Below are 27,371 nucleotides of genomic sequence, written 5' to 3' on the forward strand. Positions count from 1 at the left end.
GTTATCTTGAACATGAGGTAGAGTGGGGAAAGGGTAGAAGAAATTACTTGTTACATGTTGGTTGGATGGTTGTTTTTAAGCAAGAAAATTAAGTACTGGAATGATAGGTATGGCATATATATAATTTCTGTCTTGAATTACATCTAGCATAAGGGTCTGTCTCCTTACAGATGAAGTCAGTAGAAGAACTGTCTTGAGCAAACAGACAAATACTGACATTCTGTGACAAAAAGGAAAACATACGCTAAAACTATACATTTAAATTACAGTCAAGGATGTGATAAATAGGCAGAGAGACATGAATTATGTATCATACCTCCATCATTGTCCAGGTTATCTCCACACACCATTTCCATGACAACGTTACATCCTGAGCCACTCCAGCCCACTTGACAAACACAGTGCCATCCATTCTGATCAAGAGTGCACCTTCCATTTCCATAACAGAGACCTGGACAGCCATCTAGAAAAGAAAACGTAAAAAAGAAGTCTTCATGGAGGACTGTTCTTTTCAGTTGCAATTATTCTCTAACATTATTTCATATAGTATACTTGGTGCCTTCAAATCACCACAGCTCCCTTGCAAGCCATTTATATTTTTGGGAAAATATGGAAAAAATCCCCATCCTGATCCCTCCCTTTGCTTGCTCAAAAGTAATTTCTCAGTGAGGAATTTTCAGTGTGTAACATTTTGAGCACAGAAGAAAAGTGAATAAACATATAAGAAGGTGTTTAATAGTCTGCTGTGTCCATCTCTTTCTTTACTCATTGTAAAATAAGTTGTAAATCACAAAGGAAGGTATATACGTAATCAATGTTTATAACAAAGATCTACATGGAAAACATTGTTTAAATGATAAACTGGCATCTGTGGACATAATCCTACACATTGCAGAGAGAAAAGGTGACCTTTTTATTCTGTTCATAAATACTCAGCTGATGGAGAAAAAGCCAATTTGATTTACACTACGCTACAACTCCTTCCACAGAAGGCAAATGAGGGAGCGTTTTCTTCCAACACCCAGTTCTACTTCCTTACATTACAGCTGACTGAAATATGACAAACACCTGCCCTTAAGTGGCTCTGAATCTAGATCAAAACTGGAACGGCGACTGTAGCATCCTTGGATTACACACTTGCAAGCTCTGAATCAATAGTAATTTGGACATTCTCAGCTAGATCTCTTGCCTGTAAGGGTGAGAGAGGAATTGTCTCTTGGATATGTATGCTCATGTCCATCTGCTTGCATAGTTTAGTGCCAGCTCAGACATTTGTCAGATCCTCACCATGTCACACATTGTGCCACAGGACAATGGATAAAGCTCAGTAATATGCTTAACAGCTGAAGAGGCATTCCTTCTGGGAGCGCTCCTTTCTTTTTGCCACCATGGACATGCAGGAACTGAGAGCCCTTCTGTACTTGATAATGAACATCAACACTTACGTGTTATCAGAGAGAATTTTTTTTGAGGGAGAAAAAAAGGGCCTCATTCTGCACATCTGTTTGGCAGCCCCAAGAATGTCCAGAAGGGCTTCGGGGGAGCCAACCAAGGAGTCAGACCAACTGCACGACTGGTCTGTCAGGTTGTGACTTACAGCCCAGCATGCAGCACGTTTCCTGGCAACTAGACACATCATCACTCTTCTTCTCACCCTCAGAACAGTTTATCAATCACATCTGCAAGCAAGGAGACCGGAGAGTCTGACCCTCTTGCTGGTGATAGGTGAGTTAGCATAATTTTCTCACACTGGAATTCTGGAAGTTACTGCTCTAAAATAGCATGAGGTTGGCCACCACTAGATATACTACAAAGGCCAATTATTTGCCTCTTTTGGGGATCTGGGAAAAACGGGAGGATGTGAAAGCTGTTCTGTGCATGTGTTTCTACTTCAGTTCATTGTCCTGCTGAGTTAATTCTTTTCTTGTACATGATTATATGTTGCTGCTTTGTGTGGTTATCCTCCAAGACTACAAATGAATGCCTACGTATTTTTATTATTATTTAATTCTGAAGAAATAACATAATAAATACGAAATAAACACCCAAGCCTTTCTGGAATACTGGTTAATTTGATATTTCAGCTAGCAGTGCTTTTGTAAAGGGCACGCGCATCACTGCTCCGCACAGCACGGCCAGCACTGAGGGACCGCTGCCAAACTCAGGGAAGGTACTTGCACTGACACAACCAATGGCAAGGCACGGAAATCAAATGAACAGCACCAGGCACAACCCAACCGAAAATTTAACTCTTGCATCAAATGATTCAAAGAGAACTATATCACATCTAGCATAGACAGCTTTTAAAAAGTTTACTTCTCTATCAGAAGAAACTTCAGTGACAAATGACAGGGGGGAAAAAAAAAAAAGAAAAGAAAATTTCTGTTCTCATGGAAGACAGATTCAATACAGTTTTTTTGATCAAGTCCCCAGCTTTGTCATCACTTTGGAATGGGAAGCAAGAGCAATAAACTGATTTCCCTAACAGCACATCAGATGGCCACATAAAACACACTTAGATTGCTACAACTATGCAAATAAGTTGAGCACACTATTTGTTAGAAACAGAATTCTTTTCTATTATTCTGCATATGTGTATGTATTGCCACTAAAAAATGCTTTATCTATTCTGGCAACTTAGCAGCACAGAAGCTCAGACAAAACAGGTAACACAAAACACTCCATTCCCAATGCTTTTGTGTCTTTTCATTATTCTTTGACAACACTGACATGAAAAACTTACCTCGAACAGCATCTAAGTAGTGAGCTTAAAAAAGAAAAGAACAAAACTGAGATGGATTGAACTTCTGTACCCAAATGAAAACACAGACACCATTTGCTTACAGCTTGCCACCTGTTGGTTTGCTGTAACGTGTCTCCCTCGCCCTGCGGTCAGATCTATTCCTGCTACTGGGATCAAAATACATCGCGTATGTGATAGTTCTCCATTTGATGACAAGCATGCAGAGGACAGCTTGAGTCATATCTGCCAGCGCCTACAATGTGAAGAGCAGTTCTATTTACCTTTTTAATTATTTTGGTCCTTCTCTGGATTTGCTCTACACAATCTTTAGAAAATTAGACTGTTCCTCCTTCACAAATCGAATTCTTCGTTTAGCAATTCTAAAGCATTTTAAAGCAGGTGAATGAATTATCTTAAAATGATCAAGATAAAGATAAACCATTCTCCTTTTTTTTTTCCAAACAGCAAGAATGGAAACTTATGCTGGTTACCTCTGAAAATTAGATAGCCTGCTATTATAAACAATTAAAATGTTTATGAATAACCTTGCTTCTGGACAGTTTAGGGCAAAAGGCTATTAGACTTCGCAAAACCCTGTTGTATTTAATTAAAAATATAACTACCACGTTGGTATAGCAGAGTAATGACTTCTAAAAAGATCTGAACGCTTTATTGGGAATAGCTACAAATCAGCTATAGAAAAAACAGCTCTAGTAATAAGTAAAATACGTAAATCCTCAGGCATGAAGGCAAGAGATTTAATGCAAGAACTACTTAGGCTGAATAACAGAAGGTGAGAGGGGATGAAGCTATTTCTTAAACTTCTCTTTCCTTCTTGACTCAAAGTTCACGTATGAACAAAACCCAAACTCAAAGATATGTTAGGACTGAGATATTTTTCTTTTGTGTGTATATATATATTTATTTTTTTAATTAATTAATTAATCAGTGTTATTTCCTTTGTTATGCTCTGGGACAAGCTGGGTGCGTTGTCAGATTCTGCGTCTCTGTTCATTCCAAAATTACTTGAATCAGACTGACGCTCTGGCAGCTCTGTGTATAACCGGTTAAGATTGTATATATTCTATTTCTAGAGGTAAAAAACGCCCTTACCAATGGTGCAGTGGTCGCCCTCCCATCCAGGGCTGCACTCACACTTCCCATCCTTGCACTGGCCGTGTTCAGCACAGTGAGAGTGGCACGTACGCTCTTCACAGGTTGGTCCCACCCAACCCTCTTCACACTGGCATATCCCTCTCGAACAGACGCCGTGGCTGCCACAGTCCAGGGTACACAGCTCTGCACAAGAGCACAAAAGCACATCACGTGAAACAGCAGTTTCATACTGAAAACAGACTTCGCAACAATACTAAATTTAATCATTTCCATACTAATATCACTCATCAGGTGGATTAGATGGATACGGGATTTCATCACCCGGTACAGACCGTACACAACCTGGTTTACACACACAATCTTTACTTGCAACATCATTTATTTGTTTGGGGTGGGAACTGCAAAAATGATGGCTTTGCCTATAGTAGGGCAACGGGTCTGAAACAGACAAACAATGACACAAAAAAAATCTGCATCTTTTGACTGATTTCAGCTGAGGCCTTTAATAACAGTATGCTGTATCGCTCCTAGGTCCCGCTGCCTCAGTTCCGAAATCTATTATAAAATCAAATATTGCAAGTGAGCTGAATGAAAGCATAAAGTGGCACATTAAATCCATACAAGCAGAAGTCTTTGGGATATTCAGACACTTGTAGTGATGGCAAAATGGCCTTCATTTACAGTAAGAAGAGCCACCAGAAAGATAACAGTGAGAAAGAAGAAGAGAAAGCACTCCACTCTGACAGCAGAATACAATGTTACATGGCTTACAGGACAGGAAGAGCTGCCTGTTTCTAAAATAGCTTTCAAGGATTAAAACTTTTTATTCCCTTCCTGACTTTCATGAGAAAACTGCTAAGGAACAAAAAAAGCTGTTTTGGAAAGACAGAAGTACCCCCTTCAGTGCACTCAGAACAATTTCTCTACATGGGCATCGTAGAACACCACTTATTGTGAAGTGGAATGAAAGTCCTGAATTGTTTTAATACATCACAATATGCCAATTGGTATTCTACTTCCACTTAGACTAAAGTTGTTCTGTGAAAAGAATGCCTTCATTATAAAAGGGTTCTATGTAGTTTGAATTTATTTAGAATAATTAGTGTCAAGAGACAGAATTTGCTTGTTATTCCGCAATTAACCTACCACAGAAACGTTTCCTCCTCCTTCCTCTCAGAAAGCAGCTGATAGCACTACGAGTGTAAGCCAAATAATCATGTCTGCTCTGATTCCAAATGTCAGTGTTACATATTTAGTTGTGGCAAGACTTTTCCCTTGACAGATTTTAAACAATAATCATTTATATCTTGGAACTATTGTATATAAACATTCTTAAAAGCATTTGTAGTGACAAATGCTGTCACTGTATATACCAAGCAAAGTTTTTAAAGTTTAAATTGAAATCTTGTCAATTCCAATAATTTTAACACCACCCTCCCCTCGCTAAGAGCACAGAAACAGAACTGCACAGTGACATCGCAGCCGCGCCGGGCTCTGTCTCAAGGTAGACTCTAGCCATCACTTTCGTTAGTAGCTGGGGTGATGGCACAGTGCGCCATCGAAAGAATTGGCGAGTGACAAACTGGAAGAGCATGGTCAAACTCAAAATAACCCTCAGAAGCAGAAGATACGGTAAAGAACCTAAGATAAAATTCAATAAAAGCAACAGGGAGGTACTAAGGAAGTCAAAATCAGCTACACAAACCCCAGCTGATTTTACTCTTCTGACACAATTATCTGATGATATTACTGCAAAAGAGTATATAAGACAAGGAAACAGACTGCTCCGCTGTATTCAAATGAAAAAAATGTGTTGAACTTGGGATAAGTCCCTTAGAAGCACTTGATGGCTGCCTGCTGATCATGTATTAATGTAATGCTTCATGCCTTTGCCTGCCTGGCTGTGGGAGCTGGGAAGGATTTCTTCCCCGTTGCTGCATAATTTGGCTTGGCTTTTTTTGCTTTGTGACTTGTTTGTTCCTTGGAAAACTGTGAGACCGCCCAGAGGACTACAGGGGAGACTTGCTCTGTTATTTCATTGGTACTGAAGTTGCCCATACTTGCTCCTGTGGTCAGGAAGTAAACTGATCCCACCAGATCTGGGATCACGAAAGAATCACTGCCAGGCCAGGCTGGCAGAGGAACACTGATATTATTATAACCTATCTTTATAGCTTGGGGCTTGGGCTAACTCCTGAGAATTAAATCTAACAAATTACCTGCTACTTCAAGGACTTAGGCTGCTAGAGGGATGCCTTTGATCTCGCCTGATCTCCTTCTAGCTCATTAAAATTATTGCTTTTGGTATTTTAATGTAAATGGTGAAGATTGCTAAGAGGATTTTAAGAAATATTCTGTAGTTTACAGTATTCTGGGGTAAGTAGAGGAGATTTTTTGACCCTTATGGACTGAGTGCTTACTACAGAGTTTTTTTCTCAGTTTTGGGAGTGGCTTAGTTCAACTCAAACCAAGAGTAGGAATATTGTAGACATCAGTACACAGAAGTGGCAGTGTTGTTTGCAACAGCTGAAGTGAGGAAAGAAAGTGATACACCGAGCTTCCAATCATGTCAGCAGCTCTAGCAGCTCCCACCACTTCTCTAGCTGTAAATAAACCAAAGAACCAGCTGTGGAAAACCTTAAACATATTCCCACACATGGCACGCACGCTCGACTAACCGCTGTCTGTCTACCTCGCAGTCTAGTCATGACAACCTCATCTTCCAAACAAACAAAAGAAATACCAGCATGGAGCCAAAGGCAATGTAGGCGCATCCCTGCCACAGGGACATAGATCTTGCACATACTCCTATTTTACAACCCCCAAATTAAATGGATCTTAAAATGTTTGAAAGTTTTCCATTGTTTTCCCACACTTCACACAAGGAATAAAATGTTTAAACGCTATTTAGACTCATAAGTTCAATCAGATTAATGGAGACATAAGATTTCCTACCTCATTAAAAATATGCTAGGTGGTCAGTACATAGTGTTCACTCAAGAGGCTCCTTTTTTTAAATCTTATTTCCCCACATAAGATCATGACGTAGCCAAACAAATTTTCCTTTATTTTTCACCTGTTGGAATACCCTGGCTTCCTCCAACCCAACCACATTGTCCTGGACAGATGACACAGTGGCACAAGTTCTGGCTGTGTGATAGGAAATGTCAGGTTAGTTGTCCTGCATCCAACTCTTCAGTTTTCATGCTTGATTTCTGCCAGCAAGTCAAGGCATAGTAACCAGATACTGGCAACTGAGCAAAATGTGTTACAGAGAAAGTGTGTGTCAAACTTGCTCCAGCAAAGGAATGCTGGAATGATCTTACCTAGCTTTTGCCTTTCCTTCTAGTAATGCATTTCTCCCTCAACATTTAATCTAAATCTTGCCTGATGTGAATTTAACCAATTCTGTAAGCACTAGATATGATGAAAACTGGTTTCTTAGTTTGGGCCAGACACTTTCCTCAGTTACCCACACTGTCCTGTGCTCAGCCAACTCATACTTTATGGTCATTGAGGCCATTTTGAGACTTACATTTGTTTTGGTGATTTAATACAGGGCTTCAAAAATGCTGTTTACTGTGATAATGTATTCTTCTGCCATGCAAATCCAAGATTCTCCTCAGACTTCTCATGCAAGGCAAGGGAAATTAAGCCCAATGTCATCCTATTAATGCTGTGGTAGTACATGCAGCTTTAATCCACAGCTAATTCAAACAACTAAGATTAAAAAAAGCGTCACCAGTTCAGGTTGTCCTGTTTTTAAATGCAAAACAATTTCTTAGCTCCCCCTGTAGATAAACAAGTACAGAAATATCAGCATAGCAGGGAGCCACATTATCATTTATGTTTGTATCACGATACTGGGTTTTCGTAACAGATTAGACAAAATGAGATATTTGAGTGAGTGGACAGTGATCGAATGCTATGGGAAATGACACATTAACTTGAAATAAATAAACAGCTTCAAATCAAGCTGATGTGGCAAAAATTCAGACAGCATTGAAGTCAGACAGCAAGACAGATATCATGCAACTCTTCTGCTAAATAAAGCATCTTCCTCCTTCCACAGCAGTTGATCCTACAGAATTCAGAAGCACCTCAAAATGCTGTGGGTAATCCCTGAGAGGCCAGCACAGCTGCACAAGGCCTTTGAGCTATGGGTAGGTGCAGCAGTTGAGCCACTCAAAGATGTCACCTCTGACCAAAACGGCTATTCCACTCCCCCTCCTCTCCATCCACCTCCTGGCTCTGTGCTTGTTGCCTGGTGCTTATAATCTGAAGCTGTGCTGAGCTGATTCAGATAATGAAACTGGCACATAATTATTCACTTTATTTTCCCGGGTTAATACCTGGCAGCTTGCTGAGCTAAATCAGCCCACTGAGGAATAAAAGAAATAACACAGGCAGAGCAAGGGAGGAGATGCAGATCAGTCTGGACAGGGACTGTCCTGCTGAGGAGTCACAAGCTCTGCTATCAGACAAGACTGCAAAAGACAAGAGCAAGGGGGAGTTGACTTATTCAAGGTAAGAAGGGAGGCAGGTGATAAGAGGTTATAGTTTGGATTAGAAAAGTCAGCTTGGGGTTATTCCATCACAAGACTTTAGTTATGCCGTTAACATTTATTGCTAATCATCCTTACAGTATACACTGCAACACACAATCCGTTAAGTCCCTCAACTGTGTTGCTGTTTAGGCTTGTAGGCTTACATAAAAGCTGTCTCTTCTCTCCCACTCCTCTTCAACACTGCTCAGTGGGATACACGCCTGCCCAGCCTGCCCGCCTGAGCTCTGGGCACATCCTCTGTAGTGTCGTGGCTTGAAGGCTGGTCTGCGGCCAAGAGACCAGATCCTCAGTAGGCTTCAATTTTCATAGCTCCCACGAAACCAACAGTCACCCTAATTCACAGTAATTCACGGCCCTGTTTCGGTTCTTGTACCTGTACACTTTGCAATCCAAACAAGGTTCTCTAAGAGCAGGGCTGGAAAGTTAATTTCCTTATTTAAAATAAAAACCCTCAGCTGTGCAGACCGACTGCAAGCAACGCACTGGCAAACTGCCGGGAGTTGGCCTCAACTGACCTCTGCAGTTCCTTACAGGCTTTCATGAAACACAGTCTTTTTCAGATCTAAAATTCAGAGTCCTTAGACCTAAACCAATTAATGAATAAAAGACTTAAAAAAATATTCAGCTCAGTTTAGAATTTTTACTGACATGTCTTTAATTCTTAGTACTCATTAATTTTATTGGAAGAACGCAAATGTCAGCTGTGAAGCATTATTTGTACGTATTCTCAAAAAGGAGACAAATATGTTGATCATTCCTGAGCTAATCTAAAAAGCATTAAAAATTTACTCCACACTCTTCATTTTAATTACCTAAGTCAACAATGAGTTCTTTCAAATGTGTTTTATAATAAGTTTCTACTTATGCGATATGAAAGGGAAATTAAAGCTAAATATTTTATAATTTGGAATGATAAGGGAAGATTTTATAGTTAATTTGACATGTTTCAGAAATAACTCTTAGAAAATCATGCTATGGATACAAAATTATATGTAAACAAAAGTGGTCAAATACTATGAAAACACTTGCTTTTTACTTTTCTTCACGTTCACTGCTGTCTTGTTCTACAGGCACTCAAAACCTTATGTATCATATTCATAATTTTGCTATCCATTTTTTAATAACGTGGTTTCCCATAAAGATTTGAAATTAATCTATCCTGACTTTCGCCCAAGAAGCTTAACTGCTGCAGGCAGCAAAAAAAATCACCTCTCTAGGCCTAATAAAGAAAGCTTTCTCAATTTAAATATACATTGCATTTAATAAGCTTGCATGATAATTTCAACAATGTTCCTGAGTTTTTTAAATTACCTTCCTGCTGTGTCCTGGAGACAACTCCGGTCTAGGTTTCATTTTCAGCACTGACTTTATTAATATAATTTTTTACACCACAAAAATGTTCAAAAATTTAGAGTTTTAGGAATTTCAAAGCACCTGAGCTATTTTTTTCAGCAAAACTTAATGGAAAGTTGTCCCTACTAGAGAAGGTTACCTGAGAGAGAGCACGATAGAGGTTCAATGTACATACCAATTTTTACAGATCTGTACCAGAAAAGGTGTCATTTTTATGGTACAGCTTATATTATTTTCCCAATTTAAATAAAGTCCTTTGGCAATCTGAATGTTACAGCTGAATCTAATTCAGGCTTCTCCAAGAGCATCACAGTATGTCAGTTAGGTGTGCAATTTTTTTACACAGCTATGCCAATAAGCCATCAAGCTAGGGACAGCTTTTCTACAGAGGCAACACAGAAGTATTACACAGGCTATGCCGGTGTTCAGTGACACCTGCTCTTCAATCCTGAACTGGAAATCAAAGGGACTTGGAAGTGTCTGCAAAACAATTTTCAAGTCTTTGTCTGTCAGCTGTCAGGTTTTCTGAACATGCTTCCTCTCACAAACAGCAATCAGGTTCCTGTGTGGAAGAGGCAGCAAACGTGAATTCGCCAGCAATTACTGCTATACCTTCTCCCTACCATTCACACCACGAGCAACACTTGGGGGGAAAATGTCATGGAATTTTATGTGAAATTTGGTACAATCAAAATTAAATCAATATGATAGAACATCACTGAGTGACTGACTGACAACTGTTTGGCAAAAAACCCCAAACCTCTACTGCTCTACTGTCAGAATCCTAAAATAACACATGGTTCCGACACGCATCTACTTGCACAGCCCAGTTTGCCTATTTTATTGTAGATTTATATAACATAAAATAGAGGTACAGAGGACTCCATCATCTATTCTTCCTTGTCCCAAATTGAATCATACCTGGCATCCCTTAAAACCTCCCAGGAATAGAGAACCTACAATCAGACTAGGTAATCCATATCACCACACTTCAGAGATAAACACTCTCTCAATCTAAATTTCTTTTGCTGCAGTACTTCTTGTCCTCCTCTCCATGCATTACATCCATACATCTGACAAGGAAATATATTAAAGGTCACCTCAAAATACAATTTGCAAGTTTGAGTGGTTTGTTATATTTGCTTTTATAAATTCAAATCAACACTTTAATGTTAATTACATGAACACTGCAAAACTATTGCATTTATTCAACATATACCTGCAAAATAATTTCCACAGTCATTCGCAAAGATTCTGCTCTTGTACAAAATGGGACTTGGTGGCCCATACCAACAAAAGACACAAAGAGTGAGATTCATCTCACCAGACTTGAGACATTTGTGTCTGAAACAGTTTTCTATTACAGTTTGTTATCAGCCTGGAATGCTTAAAATTATTCAGCTATTGATATTTATCCTTTCCGACACTGTCATGAAGGAGGATACTGTAGCAAGTATATAAAGCTATGTTAAACAGAAGAGGAATGATTTTGGAAAAAATCTCAAGGAGAAAACAGGTCCTACTCCAAACCATCTTTACCCTCATTCCTGGCTCTGAACAATGTTAGAGGGGCTCGTAAGATATTACAACTATTTACAGCTTTCTGTGCGTTACACAAACCTGGATATTCCTTAAACCCCTTACATATCATTCTTTTTTTGCACCTTCTCAATGTCTTCTATTACTCAACTTGCATTAAGTATCCCCTTTCCCTCCTGATTACATAACTGATACTGTTTCCTATTTTATCTTCAGTAGATGTACTGGTTTTGCTATGAAGTAAAATAGCAATTCAAGTGAGTAAGCTTTCGGGGGTCTCACTGGCAACTGAAAAATAGCACAGCTGATATCAGTCTAAATGAATAATAATCTAATCTATTCACCATTCTTCTTCATTTTACGAACTGCATTATTCTAGGAGCTGTTCTACCAGGTGGCAATGAGGTACTTCATGAAGCTGGGTCTTCTGCAGAGGGTCAAGAGTTGTAGAAAAATACTACTGAATAGTCAGTGTCTTCGGAGCAAAATGGGGCAACCTAAACTTCACAAAGCCCTGACTATTATTTGGGATATTTGAGACTGAATTACTGCACAATGATCAACTATTTCTACGAACGGCAAAAGTTCTTCAAAACTTCTCCATTCTCCAAACATTGTTTCATTTTAAACCTTCCTACCGTAAGCTTTTGGCAGAAACCCTTTCTGGCATGTTGCCACGCAGATATCTAACGGCTTCTGTTATCTTCCTACCACAGGCCACAACACACAAAATAAAACCACTGGAACTAAAATGCCATATCCTCACTGTTTGTTACTCAGAATGTTTTGCCATCAATTTAGTGATGGTTTTAATTGCTTTCTGGAAATAATCCTACCACCACCTCATTGAACTTATTCCTGATGCATTAAGTACTCCAAAAATAGCTCTTCTGACTTCTAGTAGGAAGGCTGCCATTAACACTATTGTGTATCTCAAAATACATGAATGTAAATGCATTTCTAAAAAACCCAGAGTATAGTCTCTGGTAATGCTACACCTACTTGAAGGTATCTTTTCAAACTGGAAGCTTCAATTTGCCTGAAAATTTATTCGTGTAGAAAAGAAAGCAGCTGGCAGACAGAAAGGTCCAAAGGGCAAATATAGCAGAGGCACGGGAAACAACAGAGAAACTTTTTCCCCTTCTGATATCTTTTACCACAGGATTTTTTTTCCAGCTTTATTTTTAATCTGATGAAGGATGTTTTCTTCCTGATCCAAATCCAATTTGTATGTATATATATATATATAAAACCCCTCTCCCTTTATCGATTTTGCTGTGGTTCAAAATGGTATTTTTACAGTGCAAAAGTGTAATCAATACAGCCTGATGAATCTGGACTGGTAATGGTAAACATACTAACAGATATTTCACTTCAGGCAGCCAAAGCTCTGCAAATTGATACCACTGAAAAGGACTACGCATTTGCCACTGGGTATATCTCTGTTTACCCAGCCATAGTACCCGTGTGAAGCAGAATACAATTATGCTGTGCTTGCCACACAAGAGAATTAAGCTGCAGAACCTGTCTCCTTCTTAGCGATGATACAGGTTGGCAGGTCGGACAAGACCTATTTAAAATAAATGAGCAAAAGTGTAACATTATGGCAAGGAAGACTCGACTGACGCAAGGGCGAGGAGAACCACACAGTATTCTGATCAGGACATTTTTTAAATACCCGTTTCCCAAGTAAATGTGGAGTTTCCTTGTCAAATGTGGTCCTGTGGTATGATTTGTCTCCATTGTTTGATTTCAAATTGTACATACCGTAAAGCAGTGAGATTACAGCCATCGCTGGAGATTCATACTCTGACTAACAAGCTCTGAAATCCTTCACAATACACTGAGAACCACAAAAAGAAATGCCGTGCAACGTCTAACTTGTTCAATATTTTATTTCATCAGGAGACAAGTAAGAATGCAGTCCAGAACAATCTATCGTGAGCAGTAATGAGTGACATGAAAGCTATGAAAGCTATGCCTTTGTGTTCACTCACAGAGGGGAAAATGCAATCCACAGTTCCTTGGGCTGAAAAGCCAGTTTTGTAGGAAAAATGGGAAACCTGTTGAGTAAGTGACAGACCATGAGAATCAGGGAAAGTATGAGGCCTATGATAATGATGAGAAACATGGAGAGCAATGAAATCATTTCATAGAGAAAAAGGAAACAGGCGAAGAGATAGCTCAGTAGGTATCTTTAATAAAGCTGTCTCACAGGTACAGGCTGAACTAACACAACATCAAAAGAAAATAAAGATCTCGAGACACCTATTTTCAGCAAAGATTCACGAGATTGCCTGAGTGGGCCGGGATATGTCATTATAAAAGCACTACATCTTTCATAATACACAAAACTACTATTATTAACACTGACTAGGGCTCTGCTCACAGCATAAAGTTTTCCACAATTATTTAATTAGCAAACGTGATGAATAATATTCAGTAAACAAATAATGATATACTTAAGCACTGTTTGCAAAGTGTAGGCACCGTTTTTAATTCACTGGCTTACCTTTCAATATGGGTCCACTCACAAAACTTGCTCCTGTAAGTCACATCCAGGTCCTGTGTCCTGTACGTTAGAGGTACCTGCTGACTTCAGTAATGAAGATCTATTTTACTTATCATATTGCTGAAGGGCTCAAAAGGTGGGCACTGGTACTACTTCTCGACATATTACAGGAACATCAACTCAGATTCATCTGTGTAAAAGCAGTGCCAACCCCCGAATGGCAAAAATGCCATTGCTGCCCCACTTGGACATAGATTTGGCACGTAGAAGGAAAGGGGATAGTGACTTGCAGAACCTGATTCAACATGTTATCACTGGATAGTTTTAAAAGGATGTACTTCCGTTCTTACGGATTCTTTTTTTTTCAGGGAAGAACAAGGCTACACGGACAAACCGAAACAGTAGATCAACCAAAATAAGTCTGAGGAACTCAAAGTGTTCCCAACAAACAAGTTCCATCACAATAATGACTGCTGTGAGAAATTAAAGGTCACTACCAGCTTCTAAGACATATCTCGGTTTCACAATCAAAGTAAAACCAACTGAAGAGCCTGCCCTTGCTTCCTCTCTTTTTAGCTCAAATAAACAGTTTCTTGGCCAAACTCAACAACCAGGCATAAGAAGCTCTTTCACAAACCCAAGGACTGCAGCCTTAATTAGAAAAAGTCATACAGCGCTTGGTGAGTGAATACGAACAGCGCTCACACGGACAAGGAGCAAACGTTTCTGTGTTCATTGCTGCATTTGTGAAGACGAGTAGAGAGAGAGGTGAAGCAGCTCCCAGTAAATAAACCATTAACTTCCTCTGTGTCAGCAGCACGAACAGAAATAGCAACATGCATCTGGTAGCTGCTGTTTGCCTTGTTGCTGTTAAAGCAAAGATGCAGCTCATGACTTGCATTTTTCCCGCACAAGGGAGAAGCAGCACCTTGGGCACAACCCTGGCTTTGCAGTGAGCACCGCTAACGCACTCCTCAGCGCCTGTCGTACAACTGCAGTACTGCTTTGTAAATATTAAGAAGGGAAAGAGTGTCCTTTATAATTTTGCTCATTCTCTTCCTTCTGTGCTGCCTACATTCTTCTACTAACTCACCACTTCTCTCTTCTCACACATGCAAACGCTGCTTTGCTGAGGCAGTTCTGCTACCCCCAGGAGATGCTGCCCAGTCACATATTCCTCAAAGATTCCCTGCTACTTCTCATTCCGCAGAGCTGACAGAGGCATTCCCAGGCTGGCCACCCTTCTTCAAGGCATTTTTGTAATGAATGCATGGGTGATGAGAGTAGGAGCTGAAAATGCAAATGTGCCATGGGAATAATCAGCTTTCTGCAGTCCACCAGAAAATAATTTTGGATCACAAGGTCATAGTTACTATTTCAATAATCTGTTCACAAAATAGCCAAAGCTTCCTAAACTGAAGAGTGACATGCCTGAATGTGCACTGCAGCTACAATAGACATGGAGTTTTCGCTCTATCACCACTGAGATGTTCTTGAGTAATTACTATAAATTTATTTTCATTTACAAAGTATCACTTGAGTCTAAACATTTAAGCAAAAGTCCCTCAAGAAGGCAAACCCCAGCAATTCCTTAGGTGTCTCTATATATTACCCCTGCAGCAATGTACACAGTCAAAAAGATAAAAAATGCAACATGCAGGAGAAAAGAAAGTTCCCATGAATTTGACTTTTATCAATAGTAATTTCCTATTTTTAGAGGTAAGTTAAACTGCATACACTCTGCTGCATAAGCATATTGAAATGATAGCTATTTCTGTAGAACTCTTATCATAACAGTAAAAAAATATTATAAATATCTGCTTTTCAAGGGCCTATGCAACACATTTTGCGTAATAGATGTTCTGAAATTCACCGAAGGACAAAAACTGTAGTTATTCTAGTGCTTTTCTGTACTCTTGCTCTAACAACTCCCATTTGTGCTTTTCCAGCTGTAAGGAAGGGAAGCTCCATTGTAACACAACAACTCTTCTTTAAATTTTGGTGTTATGAATAACTTGTTGAAATTTCGTAACTCAGCTCGGCTTAGCAAATTAAAAGTTGAAGATTTTGTATGTTGCTACTGTTTTGAAGTCCACGTAGGCTGTTTTTTTCCCCTACGTTACAGCATCTACAACACCAGCAGAACATTCTCAAAACTTCTCTACTTTACTGAAACCTCTTTTACAAAGGATTCTTGTGGAGTATTTCCTCAGATAAAGAGTATTTGTAAAAGTCCTTTCCATACTACCTCCTGTCAGTTGTTTTACTATTGATCTTCATCACTGTCTAGTAGATCGACATCCATGTAGGTGATAAGGTTGAGATGCAAAACCCAACGCAGGCACCTAACTACAACTTTGAATGTCTAAACTCAAAAGTTAGACTCCCAAACACTTTGTTCAGCTTGCCTAAACTTGGAGGTGCTTGAAACACATTGAGGTGGACAGGTCCCAGACATTGCAGACTCCCAGTAGAGACCCACTGCCATGCGTACAGACAGGAAAGGCTCTGTTAGGTACCTAGAAAGCAGGATAAACAGGACCATTTTGCTGTCACCAGAGCAATTAATGTACCTTGCTCCTGGATAAGGGAAGAGGTGCTGTGATAGAAGCCTCCAAAACTGGGTCTGTGGATTCCGCTCAGTGGCATAAGAAACACCTTTTCCTGGATTAGACCAGAATTTACAAAAGCTGACTTAAGTGAATTATGTTTACATTTCAATAAGGGATATTTCCAGTAATTGCCGAATGAGGTGCAGGGAGCAATAGATTAAGAATCTTAATTTTCAGGAAGAAAAAGGAAGGAAAGAGGCATTATTTTTGGCATATCTGCAAAATAAGCAGCAATCAGTTGAAAAACGTCCCAAGTTTCCTCATTGTGTATCTCATACCCTTGACTTATCCTGTTTCTTAAATCAATACATGATTACATCAGGTATTTCTGGTTCCCTCTGGATGGATTTCAACATGCAGGAAAATTAATTTTTATTGGAGTGCTTCTTCACTGCCTTAAATTTCGTGTTCTAATCTTTAACTACTAAGTTTTTAATAGAAATCTTGCTCACTGGATATCTTTTTGCAAACTCTTGCAACTCTACAGGAGATACAAATCAAACTAGTCACATATAGGTTTTTTTTTCTCTTCAATGAAATATACAGTAGTAAGAAGATTCGTTGTATAATGTCAGACAATGTACAGCAGGGGAAACTTCAATCATCCTTTTAATTAGCAGAGCAGTGATAGTCAACGTTCCTCACAAATTAAAGAAAAAGGACAGTTAGATGAAATTAAGTAAGTCCATCATTTCTTCAGAACAAAGCAATGAAGAATGATTATAGTGTAATTAAAAAGTTCTTGAGATTTGTCTCAAACAGGGCATAGAGTATAAGTACTAACACAGAACAGAGCAGTCTGTAGAAAATGCATAACAGATCACATCACGTACTGAGGAAATTTCAAGGCTATTTTCACTGCTGCGAGTTGTTTGTAGCGAATACCCTTGTCCTTGGCAAATCAGAATGACTGACACCCGTAATTTGCAATTTCCTAAACCTGAAGAGTTTTCTGATTGCAATGAGATGGTTTCACCTAATTATTTTTTCAAGTTGCAGTTTTTGATGTTTAATTTTGAAACCAATTTGAGATGTCTTGAACTATATTAATATACTGTATTATGCCTTCATTTCTTTTTGAAGCACTTTACTTTAAAAAATGCATACTTCTAATGATTTTTAAATTACTCTACTCTGCACATATCAATTTACAACAATTACAACATTTCACATTTTTCAAACCACTTCAGTTTGAAAGAGGTTTTATGCTTTGCAAGATACCGAAGGAAGAGGCTGCTGATCCATTTTTACCCTTTGTAAAATTACCACCAATCTTGCTAGAGAGAGCTTAACCAAAAATAGATATGCTAAATATATACCATCTCCATATAATCATTTTAGGATGAATGTTTTTGTGACTAAGAACTGCCAGTATTCTTTTCCCAATCATAATTAGGTTGCTTCAGTGGTATAAATGGCTTCAGTGAAATTACGACAAATGTCCTGCAGTAAGGAGGACGGAAACTGGCCTACTTTGTCTGAATAGAGTCTAGAGAAATGAATGCAGGACAGGATGTCAGAGGCATCAGCTCTGTCACGGATTTCATTAGTTTTCAGTTTATAATATTTTAGGCATAATGCTGCAATTAATTAGCGACTCTGGGCTGGATTCTCACCTGAAACACACTGGGATTGCACTGGTGGCATCACTGCAGTTACGCTAATTGATGCTGGCTAAGGCTTTGGCCCCCTGAACAACTCTGTCATCCATCTTCTCTGATACTTCACTCCCTTAATCTCAAGGCTCCATGTTAAACTTGTCAATCCAAAACCAGAAGATGAGATTTGTTGTTTGTATTGTTAACGCTGCACCTTCAATTAGCCAGAGCTTCCCTTTTACCTCACATGAGCAGTCAGTACTCACAACTTTGATTTTTGTCTTTCTGAGACTCATTGCCCGTATGTCTCAAAGGGAGATGACTCATTAACATCAAGGGATTTTGGATGACAGCCTATACGTAAAGCAAGAAAGTTCCAGAGGCAGTAAGTAGAAAGTTGACTATACTTAAAACCCGGTGACATTAAACAGTGTACTATCCTTCTTCCATCCTACTGTGTGTATTTCAACGTAGATTACACCACAGGTAAAGGCAGCAAGCAATGTCCACTCAGGCCAGCAGGAATGAGAGATTTGGTTTCATTACTTGAATAACGACTGCAGCACAAATCCTTACAACACGAACTGTAGTAGCCATGTCTAAAGTACAGTATTTGGAAGAACTCAGCTGGAATAACTCGAGCTGCTTCTCTACAAACGTCGGACATTGGTATAATTTTGAAGCAGTGAAAGCCATAGCTTGTTTATGACCTTCAGTGTTCAAGCCAGTTGGCAAACTGGCAAAACAGTCTAACCCACCTCCCTCATGGTAAACGAGTCAGTGTATAATCAGATAGAACAATTAAAGCATTTTGAACTTGTCTATATAATAAACTAAATCTTAGGTAGAGGTACAAGGTAAGTTATATTTTTTTCTCCTGATGTCACATCAGGATACTTATCAATGTTGCTTTTGATCGGTGTAGCCAAAGATCTGTCAGCATTTTCAGAGTGAATTTCAGGTGATGCTGCCTAAATTAGGCAAAAGAAGGAATCATAGAATCATAGAATCACCAGGTTGGAAAGGACCCACTGGATCATCGACTCCAACCATTCCTAACACTCCCTAAACCATGCCCCTCAGCACCTCGTCCACCCGTCCCTCAAACACCTCCAGGGAAGGCGACTCAACCCCCTCCCTTGGCAGTCTGTTCCAGTGCCCAATGACCCTTTCCGTGAAAATTTTTTTCCTAATGTCCAGCCTGAACCTCCTCTGGTGGAGATTTTTTTTCTTTCTTTTTCTTCTTTTGCCCTGAGGTTACTTGAGGTCAAAGCACCTCTCTGGGGACCCCCTAGGGGTTACTTGAGGTCATCCAAGTAGGCCCTGCAGTTACTTGAGGTCAAAGCACCTCGAAGGAGCAGCATCTTATCTGTCTGTTTGAACATCAGCTGATCGGAAGAGTCTTCACGAAGAGGTGCATAAGTTGCAATGTGGAATAGGCAAATTGAAGTCTGAGGGAACAAAAGAAAATGGCTTTTCATGGAAGTTCAGTATTATAGGGTAGAAAGAGGCCGATCAGTATATCAGATATCCACCTAACAATGTTAAAATGATGGATCTTAACAGAGATGAATAAAATGGCAGCACAGGTTGTTTCCTTCAAGTACGCCTTACAAGTAGCGCAGGATTTTAGCAATACTAAATATATGACCAACTTTCAAACCACACTGAGCTGCTTTTATTGAGCAACACTAATTCAAACATGACGAAAACGTTTCCTGACAGCTGTTTTGGAGTTCTGTTAGAGGATTTTCTGGACCCCAGTGGATAGCAACTGGCCATCAAGAACTTTGGATTTAGAAGGAGTAACTGGAGATGGTGTAGTGAGATAAGTTTTTGGCAGTCCACAGATCAGAGCAGAGACCATGTTGGACATCTGTATTAAGTCAACTAGCCAAAACTGGTTTGGACAGTGTGCAGCTGTATCAGTGCAGTGGCTCTGTTCCTTTTGGTCTTGGAAATACTTTGTGAATCAAAGCAATGCAAAGGAAGTGAGCGGATCTATGTTACACTGGTGAAGGATCCTGGCTTCAAGCCCCTGATGACAACAACAAGATTGTGAAGCACTTCAGAATCACTTTTTTTGGCTAGAAGGTGGTGTAATGGCCGCATCAGGAGAGGATGTCGATGATCTTGGCAGAAGCACCTGCCCTCCTCAGCTCGTAGCTGTTAACAGGATGCTCTTGCGTGGCACCGTTACAGAAGTCCCTGATTGCCAACATACATAAAAGATGTTCAAGCTGATGGGTCACGCAGTACGGCCTAACTAAGGCAGTAAGTCAGATGGACTCTGCACTGGTTATATGGTGGTTAATTCAGCACAACACAGCTTTTCTCCATGCTCATAGCGTAAGAAACATCTTTAACACTGAAGTATTTTTTGGATAGAAGAGTAATAATGAACTCCGGTCACAAACCAGCGCTGCTCTAGTTGTACCACCTTTTGTACTACAGACGTTTCCTGGTGAATTATTCTATTCTATTGAATAAAATAATTCCTTAAAAACATACATAAAGCCTAAAGAAAATGGAAAACCTCTTCAGAAAAAGCACTGCAAAAGTTCAAGGGACAACCTGAGACATTTAGCTGCTGACCCCAAAAAGGGCATAATGTCAGTATTCATACTCGTATATGGAATCTTCCTAGATGGACTCTGCAATACTTAGGTGGATCATAGCTATGGACTCCTCATTTTGACATTCCCTTTAGAAACTATGCCCCATGCAAGGCAAGACTAGAAATAAATCCAATTCACTCCATTACTCTGTGCTTTGATGTGTGTGCTCCCTCATTTCACCTTTTTTAAACTACCCTCCTCTTACCAACCAATTAATTCAATCATGTCACAGTTCAGTGTTTGTTGTATCCAAATAGTCTCAACATGCAATTTCAAGTAGAATCTGATTTGAACAGTTCGGTAGATTAGAAAAAGACATTCAGTACAGCAACTGTGCTGAAGAACAAGTATATACAAGAGCAAGGAACTGCTGGAATGATTTGGCCACACATTCTTAGAAAAATGGTATTTCTTTATGAAGAAAAATGAAACCTGTTTCCTAAGAAACACAGGAAAGATGAGTTCGTTAAGGTACAGGTAGCTTCTTTTGTCTTTTATTTGACCTTTCAATAATTAAGTTTGGAAATTTCAGTGTTCCCTTGAAGTAGTTTTTTATGAAGCAATAGGGGAAAAAAAAAAGCATACTTTATGTAGTCAGCCATACTTCCCCAAAAGCCAACTCAAAAAGCAAGAAATACATAACTTTTTTTCTGGCATTATTCTTCTGGAGGTGGATAGAAAGAAAGAAAGAAAGAGAAAGGGGGTGGTGGTGCAGAGAGCATGTGTATGTACCGTTATGGGAAGCAAATGGATTTAAAATACTGACTCTATTTATAAACTTAAGGACAAAAAGTACAATGAATGTGACAAAGACTTTGTCAGTCTTTCACCTCACAGACAAAAGCACAATTGTAGACTACTCACCTACTCAAACTTGAGAGTAGAAGGTGCACTTTTTAGCAGAGAGAGTCAGACATAGTTGAAACAATTTGCCTAAGGATATGGTAGACTATCCTTCATTTTTCAGTCTTTGTGTGAAGGTTGAACTTCTCAAAACTAAACAGAAATTATGAGGGTCAAGCAGAAGCTAAAGGATACCTTTTTTTAAAATTTTTTTTTTGGTATGTTTTACAGAAAATCAAACAGCATGAACACCGTGGTCTCTTCCAGCCTCAAAAATCCAAGAATGATTCCAGGTGAGCAGTCCGGGGTTTACCATTTTTATCCTCTTCATTGTACAGAACCTCATGATTTTTTCCATTCGCATATGACAACTCATTTATTCTGACCTTGTTGACTTACTCACATGATGTTTTCCTTCCTCACTAAAATCAAACTTCACTTCCAGCATGCACAGCAATCGCTGACCCTACGAAGAAGATCTCAAAAGCAAGTGAACATCTACACTTCAGTCTAACACTTTATTGCCACAACGATCTTGAATCCAGTTAATATCTACAAAGAAAGATACATTTGAAAGGAGAAATCTGAAGTATGTAGCTATTAAGAGAGATGCCTCCTGGTGGCTATAAAAGCATTCCTTGATAACTCAGAAGACGGTAAGGATAACGAGAGGTATTTTCTCTACTGGTTGATGGATGTAATGAAAAAAGCTACCTTTCCTCTAAAAATTAATAAAAATCACTTTTGAGGCGAGACAAACGTGAAAACTATGATCCTAGCACAGAAGATAAAAGCCTAATCACTGCAGTTATTTATTAGCTCTTTGTTCCCATACTTAATATCTAATTGCCTCACGCAGCTGACACAACAGACCTACTGGAGATTTACATATCTTTTTGAGCTACAATAACATTGCATTAGAACAGAATTAGCTTCCATATTTTCTGAGTATAAAAATTAATACATACCTAACACCTTTCCTAATTATTTGCTTCATTAATAGAAGTAATTGTATTTACTAACCTTCAGGGAATATTTTTAACACATAATAAAACACATGATAAAAATGCAAGCAACCAGGCTTTTGCTGAAAGCTGATAAAAAGTCAATTCTCATCAAAGAAAATACCATACCTGACAGTGTCAGACTGAAATTAAATGCGTTAATTTTGGAGCACAGAATGAATGTAAGGTCTTTGTAACAAACACTACAATTATTAGCAGGTTAATATTTTATTGCTTAAAGTGTTATCGTGAAGTGGGATATTCTGTAAATCCCAGCTTGAAGATCACCATACACGTAAATGATCTGAATGGAAATTTATACTGTTCAAGTGTTCTTTTGAATGATGATTTCAAGAAAAGTTGGCAACTTGGATGACTGGTTATATAGCACAGTATTCAGCAAACCTTTCACTTGGATCTATTCTGTACTGGGATGAAATACGTGTCACCTGAGATTCTGGTCTTGTGAGCTTTATAGGGAGAAAAAAAATAGTAGCACATACATTGGTAATGACATGGTCCATTAGGGAGTAAAATGTCCACAGTGCATTCATTTCAAGAAAATGAAACATAAATGTACAAAGCACATAGGAAATCCATTTCAATTCCTGATCAAATTCAGTAGGATCAAGCCTTGATGATCCTCCAGGAGAGAAAAGAGTTTTTATCCCAGCCTTAGAGAATGGATGGTCATTTCTGTTTAAAGATTTTTTTGACAGACCCTTCTTCATCACTCACTGCATTCAGACTATTATATTTTTTTTTTATATCCCTGCAGTCTCTCTAAGTTGTGGATTCTCCCATTGTATGAGCCTGGTAAGTGCTCAACACCTCATGCAACAGTCACGTTTAACTCATATCCATGCCAGGAGACTCTTGCAGGATTACTGATCTCACTGGCAGACCATCAAGCAGTGAACATTCGTGTCACAGAGAGAGAGCCTTTCTATCCTTGTCCACAGAAAGCAATTTGCTGACAAGCCCATCAAGTGCTACGCCACAGACCCCTTGTTTACCCCTATTTTGTTGTTTAAATTCATACTAGCACGATAACAATAACCACTTTCTTTCATGACTTAGACAGAAGGTATTACTGAAAAAATGAAAGCACCAGCATACCTGTTGAACAGTCTGAACCCGTCCATTGCGGTTCACAGCTGCAGACTCCTGTGTCTAGCAGGAAAGTCCCGTGCCCCGAGCACTGCTCTTGGCACACAGGAAGCGATGTCTCGCAGTTCACGCCGCCCCAGCCTGTGGAGCAGTGACATTCCCCTTGAACACACACACCGTGGCTGGAGCACATGGGATCCAAGCAGTCCTCTGGAAAGCAGGGAATATACAACTTAGAGCATAGAACTAGCACCTCTACAGGGGTTTCCTAGTGAAATACAACATTGGGGTATCAGATTAATTTAGTGATTTTTGGGCAAATCCCCAAACTGAAAAGATGTTAACAAACACAAGGAAATAAAAGCCTACGCTAACATCTCTGCAAAAGTATAAGCTAAATCCAAGAAAAAAAAGCAAGCATGTAGGCTGCTAGAGATCATATAATTCTGCTTGTCAAGGATATTGTCTTATTTTTAAGTGTAGATTCCCTAGACAGATCTATTGGTCCAAGTCAGTGAAGTTTGTGCTTTTGTAGCAGGGCTGGGAAGGAACTGTAGCAATTAATAATTACTTCTACAATTGTGCACTGTGTTTCCATTTGGGTATTTGTGCTCTGTTTTATTTACATCTGGGAGAAGTAAGATTTATTCTTTCATCTTCCTGTGGAAAGCTATTTCTATAGCTGAAAATTTGATACAAAAAAAAAAAAAAAGGCCATCCACTAAGCCTATGCAGTGCATCTCTGACTGAATGCTTGCTGCAAAAAAATCTCATATGCTTCTAAAAAGTATCTGCTGGGCAATCGCAGATAATGAACAGATTCATAAAAGTCATAACGTACTGATGAGCAATTTCCAAACAGACAAAGAGCTAAATTTGTTCTCAATTTGGATTAAACAATTCCTAGTGAAAAGTTCAGAGGCGCTGCAGAAGAATTTAAACAGCTGGTTAGACCTGTATAATCAGCATATTCTTTCATAAAACCCCAGCATTCCTTTAACAAGACAGACTTCAGGCAGAACACAGCCGGCCTTCTCTGGAGGCTGCAGGTAAGTCTGCAGAGCTGAAGAGGCATTTGTGGGGTCTAAGCAGGGAAACAATTAGCCGAAAGCCTATTCATGTTGGATCATGCTTCAGACTAATGTTAAAAAGGCACTTTGAAAGTTCTTGTAGGTATTTTTCAAGTATCAGCACAAATAATTAAATTGTAAACTTAACAATCAGTATTCTGTGCTGCACAAATAAAGAGAAGCTCTTTCCTTCAGTCAGGGAAGACTAAGTACTTCAGACAGAGAGATTAACGGCCTCTAGTTCACAGGACCTTTTGACCTAAGAATAAAGAATCCATGCTTTATCTTTTGAGCTGCGAGGCCACCAATTCAAGATTCTATTTCAAAATTTATTTTGTCTCTTTTCCAGCCTTCCGGGCTTGTGCACACCACAACGTAATTCTGAAAGAGAGGAATCAGTATTTCTGGACAATGCATATCTTGCCAAGCATAGGACAAAAATACTCAGCAATTTTCTCTCATCCTGAGACAGCTCTTTATTTTGCTGTTCTAAAATTAATTGTGTGACTCCATAAACAGTTTAAAAATATCAATCACTTTAGTAATGATAATCTGATAGGACAAATTCAAAGGACTCCCATAGCAATGAATCTATTGGTGCTCCTTGTCAGTACATCTGTTACTATGTCTGCTATGTTAACAATACTGCTATAATACTAAACTCATAATCACGTACAATAATGTAATCTGAATTCCTGACAGAATCACTTCCACACCTGTATGACTGTAAACTGAACAGTCCTGTCATGTACGCACTGTTAAATCACTGTACTTGGTTGTACAGGTTTGCTTCATCACTCCTCTTTCTACATAATTGCACATCTTAAAAAAATTAAATACGTCACTTACTTTAAAAATCCAATGTTTTCACACTCTTATTTTCAACAGCTGTCTCAGTACATTTATCTCAATTATTTTTTTCAACCATTTTGCAGGAACACATTATAGCATGACTCAAAGCAACTGAAAACAGTGGTCAGCCTCTCATCAGCTACAGGCTTGTTCGGCATCACGGTCTCAGTGAGTAAATCTGTGGATTACTTGCTTTTTCCCATTTGGGTTTTCTTGGCTTTGTCTGTTTCTGAAACTATCAACAACGGAGTATGCCAGAAGCATTCTCTTGATCCTCCCTTTAAAAATTGTACCAGGTATGTCAAATCCATCAAATCCATCCTGGACATTTTTCTGACTAGAGAATTCAAGCCACATGAAGAGCCTCCTCTGTGTGCTAGTCAAAAGAATTACCTAAAATCTATATAGCAGGAAGCACAAAGTATGCTGTCACTAGCTTCAGGCTAAGGGGAATAGTGAAAATTCATAAAATCAGGGCAAGCATGAAGAACAGTTCTGCTTTTCAAGGCTATGCACCAGGGAAGAAACTCAAAGCTGATGAGCTATCTCAGAAATGCTAACAGGCAAACCACAACTGCTTCTGTCTAGAGATGAGGGCAGAGACACATCGGTACCACAACCAGCAAAAGTACGCTTACTTTTTCTCCAGATTTCCCACTTTTCATTAGCCAAGTCTTAAAAGACGCCAGTTTAGTACTCTGAACACAAGCTCACAGTAAAAATGAGATATGACTACAGGATTACACAATATGCTCTGCTAAACTGAAACTGTTTGTTGGTCTTTTGGCTTTATATTGTCAGTACATTCTTCACGGAAATATCTAAGATTTAACAGAATGAAGAAAGGGAAAAGCTGAATACAATCTGCTAATTACTTTGGAGAACCACCACATCATATTTTGTTTAAATGATCTTCTGACTGTCTTACCCTTTGCTTTTTTGCCAAAGAAAAAAGCCTGCACAGGCTCTCTGACAGTGTGTGCTAAGGGACTGAGGTTACTGACAGTAAGAGGGACCTGGGATGCCAAGCACCCATGCTGAAAAAAGTATCTGGAGCCTCAAAGAAGAAAAGTAGAGACAAGCAAATCAAGATGGTCTCAACTTTTGTGGAAAAAAAAAAAACCAAAAAACACCTACCCCCCCAACTCTTTGCTTGCTGGGATGTTTTCCTGGAAACATTTGGAAGGTTGAGAATACACTCCTTACTGAAACGCAAAACCTTCCACCCAGTTCTGTCCTTGCTACTGAGATTTAATGGAGGGAGGGGAACTGAAATCACATGAGTGTAGCAATTGGAGTTTAAGTAGTCACGTCCAAATGTTACTGAGACCTGAATGCCTTTACCTGTGATAATTTTCTATCTTAGCATTGTTTTCTACGAGACAGTAAAGGTGCTTTTCAGCAAAATAGTACTGCTTCACAGTAAGCTTCTCACATCTATGCCAGTTTTTAACTACCTTAAAATAGGCTTGGAGATTAACACTAAAAATCAAACCCCCTAACTAGAGAGAGGGAAACTTCACAAACCTTCCTCACAAATCTCTCCTTTGTATCCAGGGACACAGATGCAGATGCCCATGATACAAGTTCCATGGCCAGAGCATGTTGGATCAATACACTGTTCTTCTGGAACATCACACTCTGGTCCTTTCCACCCATTTCGACACACACAGTGACCTTTCTCATATTCTCCGTTTCCGCTGCACAGCACTGGACAGGAATCTGAAAAAGGCAAATTGACCTTTTTACTCTATTTACATACTTACATAGATTAACATTAATTGCATTTATTGTTCTGTAAAATTTCTTTTCCACTCCAGCCCCAAAATCCCC

At 39.2% G+C, this 27,371-nt stretch overlaps 1 protein-coding gene across 5 annotated transcripts in view; it reads right to left on the reverse strand.

Annotated features, from left to right (window-relative positions):
• Positions 1–27,371, reverse strand: part of TENM1 (teneurin transmembrane protein 1) — a 695,512-nt gene that overhangs the window by 94,672 nt on the left and 573,469 nt on the right. For 4 of the 5 annotated variants that reach the window (XM_054075918.1, XM_054075919.1, XM_054075916.1 and 1 more), the window contains 5 exons: positions 27,066–27,260; positions 23,626–23,826; positions 3,857–4,042; positions 2,744–2,767; positions 317–463 (listed from right to left, as the gene is read on the reverse strand). In XM_054075918.1, coding sequence (XP_053931893.1) covers positions 317–463; positions 2,744–2,767; positions 3,857–4,042; positions 23,626–23,826; positions 27,066–27,260 — 753 coding nt within the window. The remainder of the gene's footprint in view (positions 1–316; positions 464–2,743; positions 2,768–3,856; positions 4,043–23,625; positions 23,827–27,065; positions 27,261–27,371) is intronic. The other variant, XM_054075920.1, reaches the window with a different exon arrangement.

Source organism: Cuculus canorus, chromosome 10 (assembly GCF_017976375.1).
Source record: "Cuculus canorus isolate bCucCan1 chromosome 10, bCucCan1.pri, whole genome shotgun sequence".
In the NCBI taxonomy this organism is placed as follows: domain Eukaryota; kingdom Metazoa; phylum Chordata; class Aves; order Cuculiformes; family Cuculidae; genus Cuculus; species Cuculus canorus.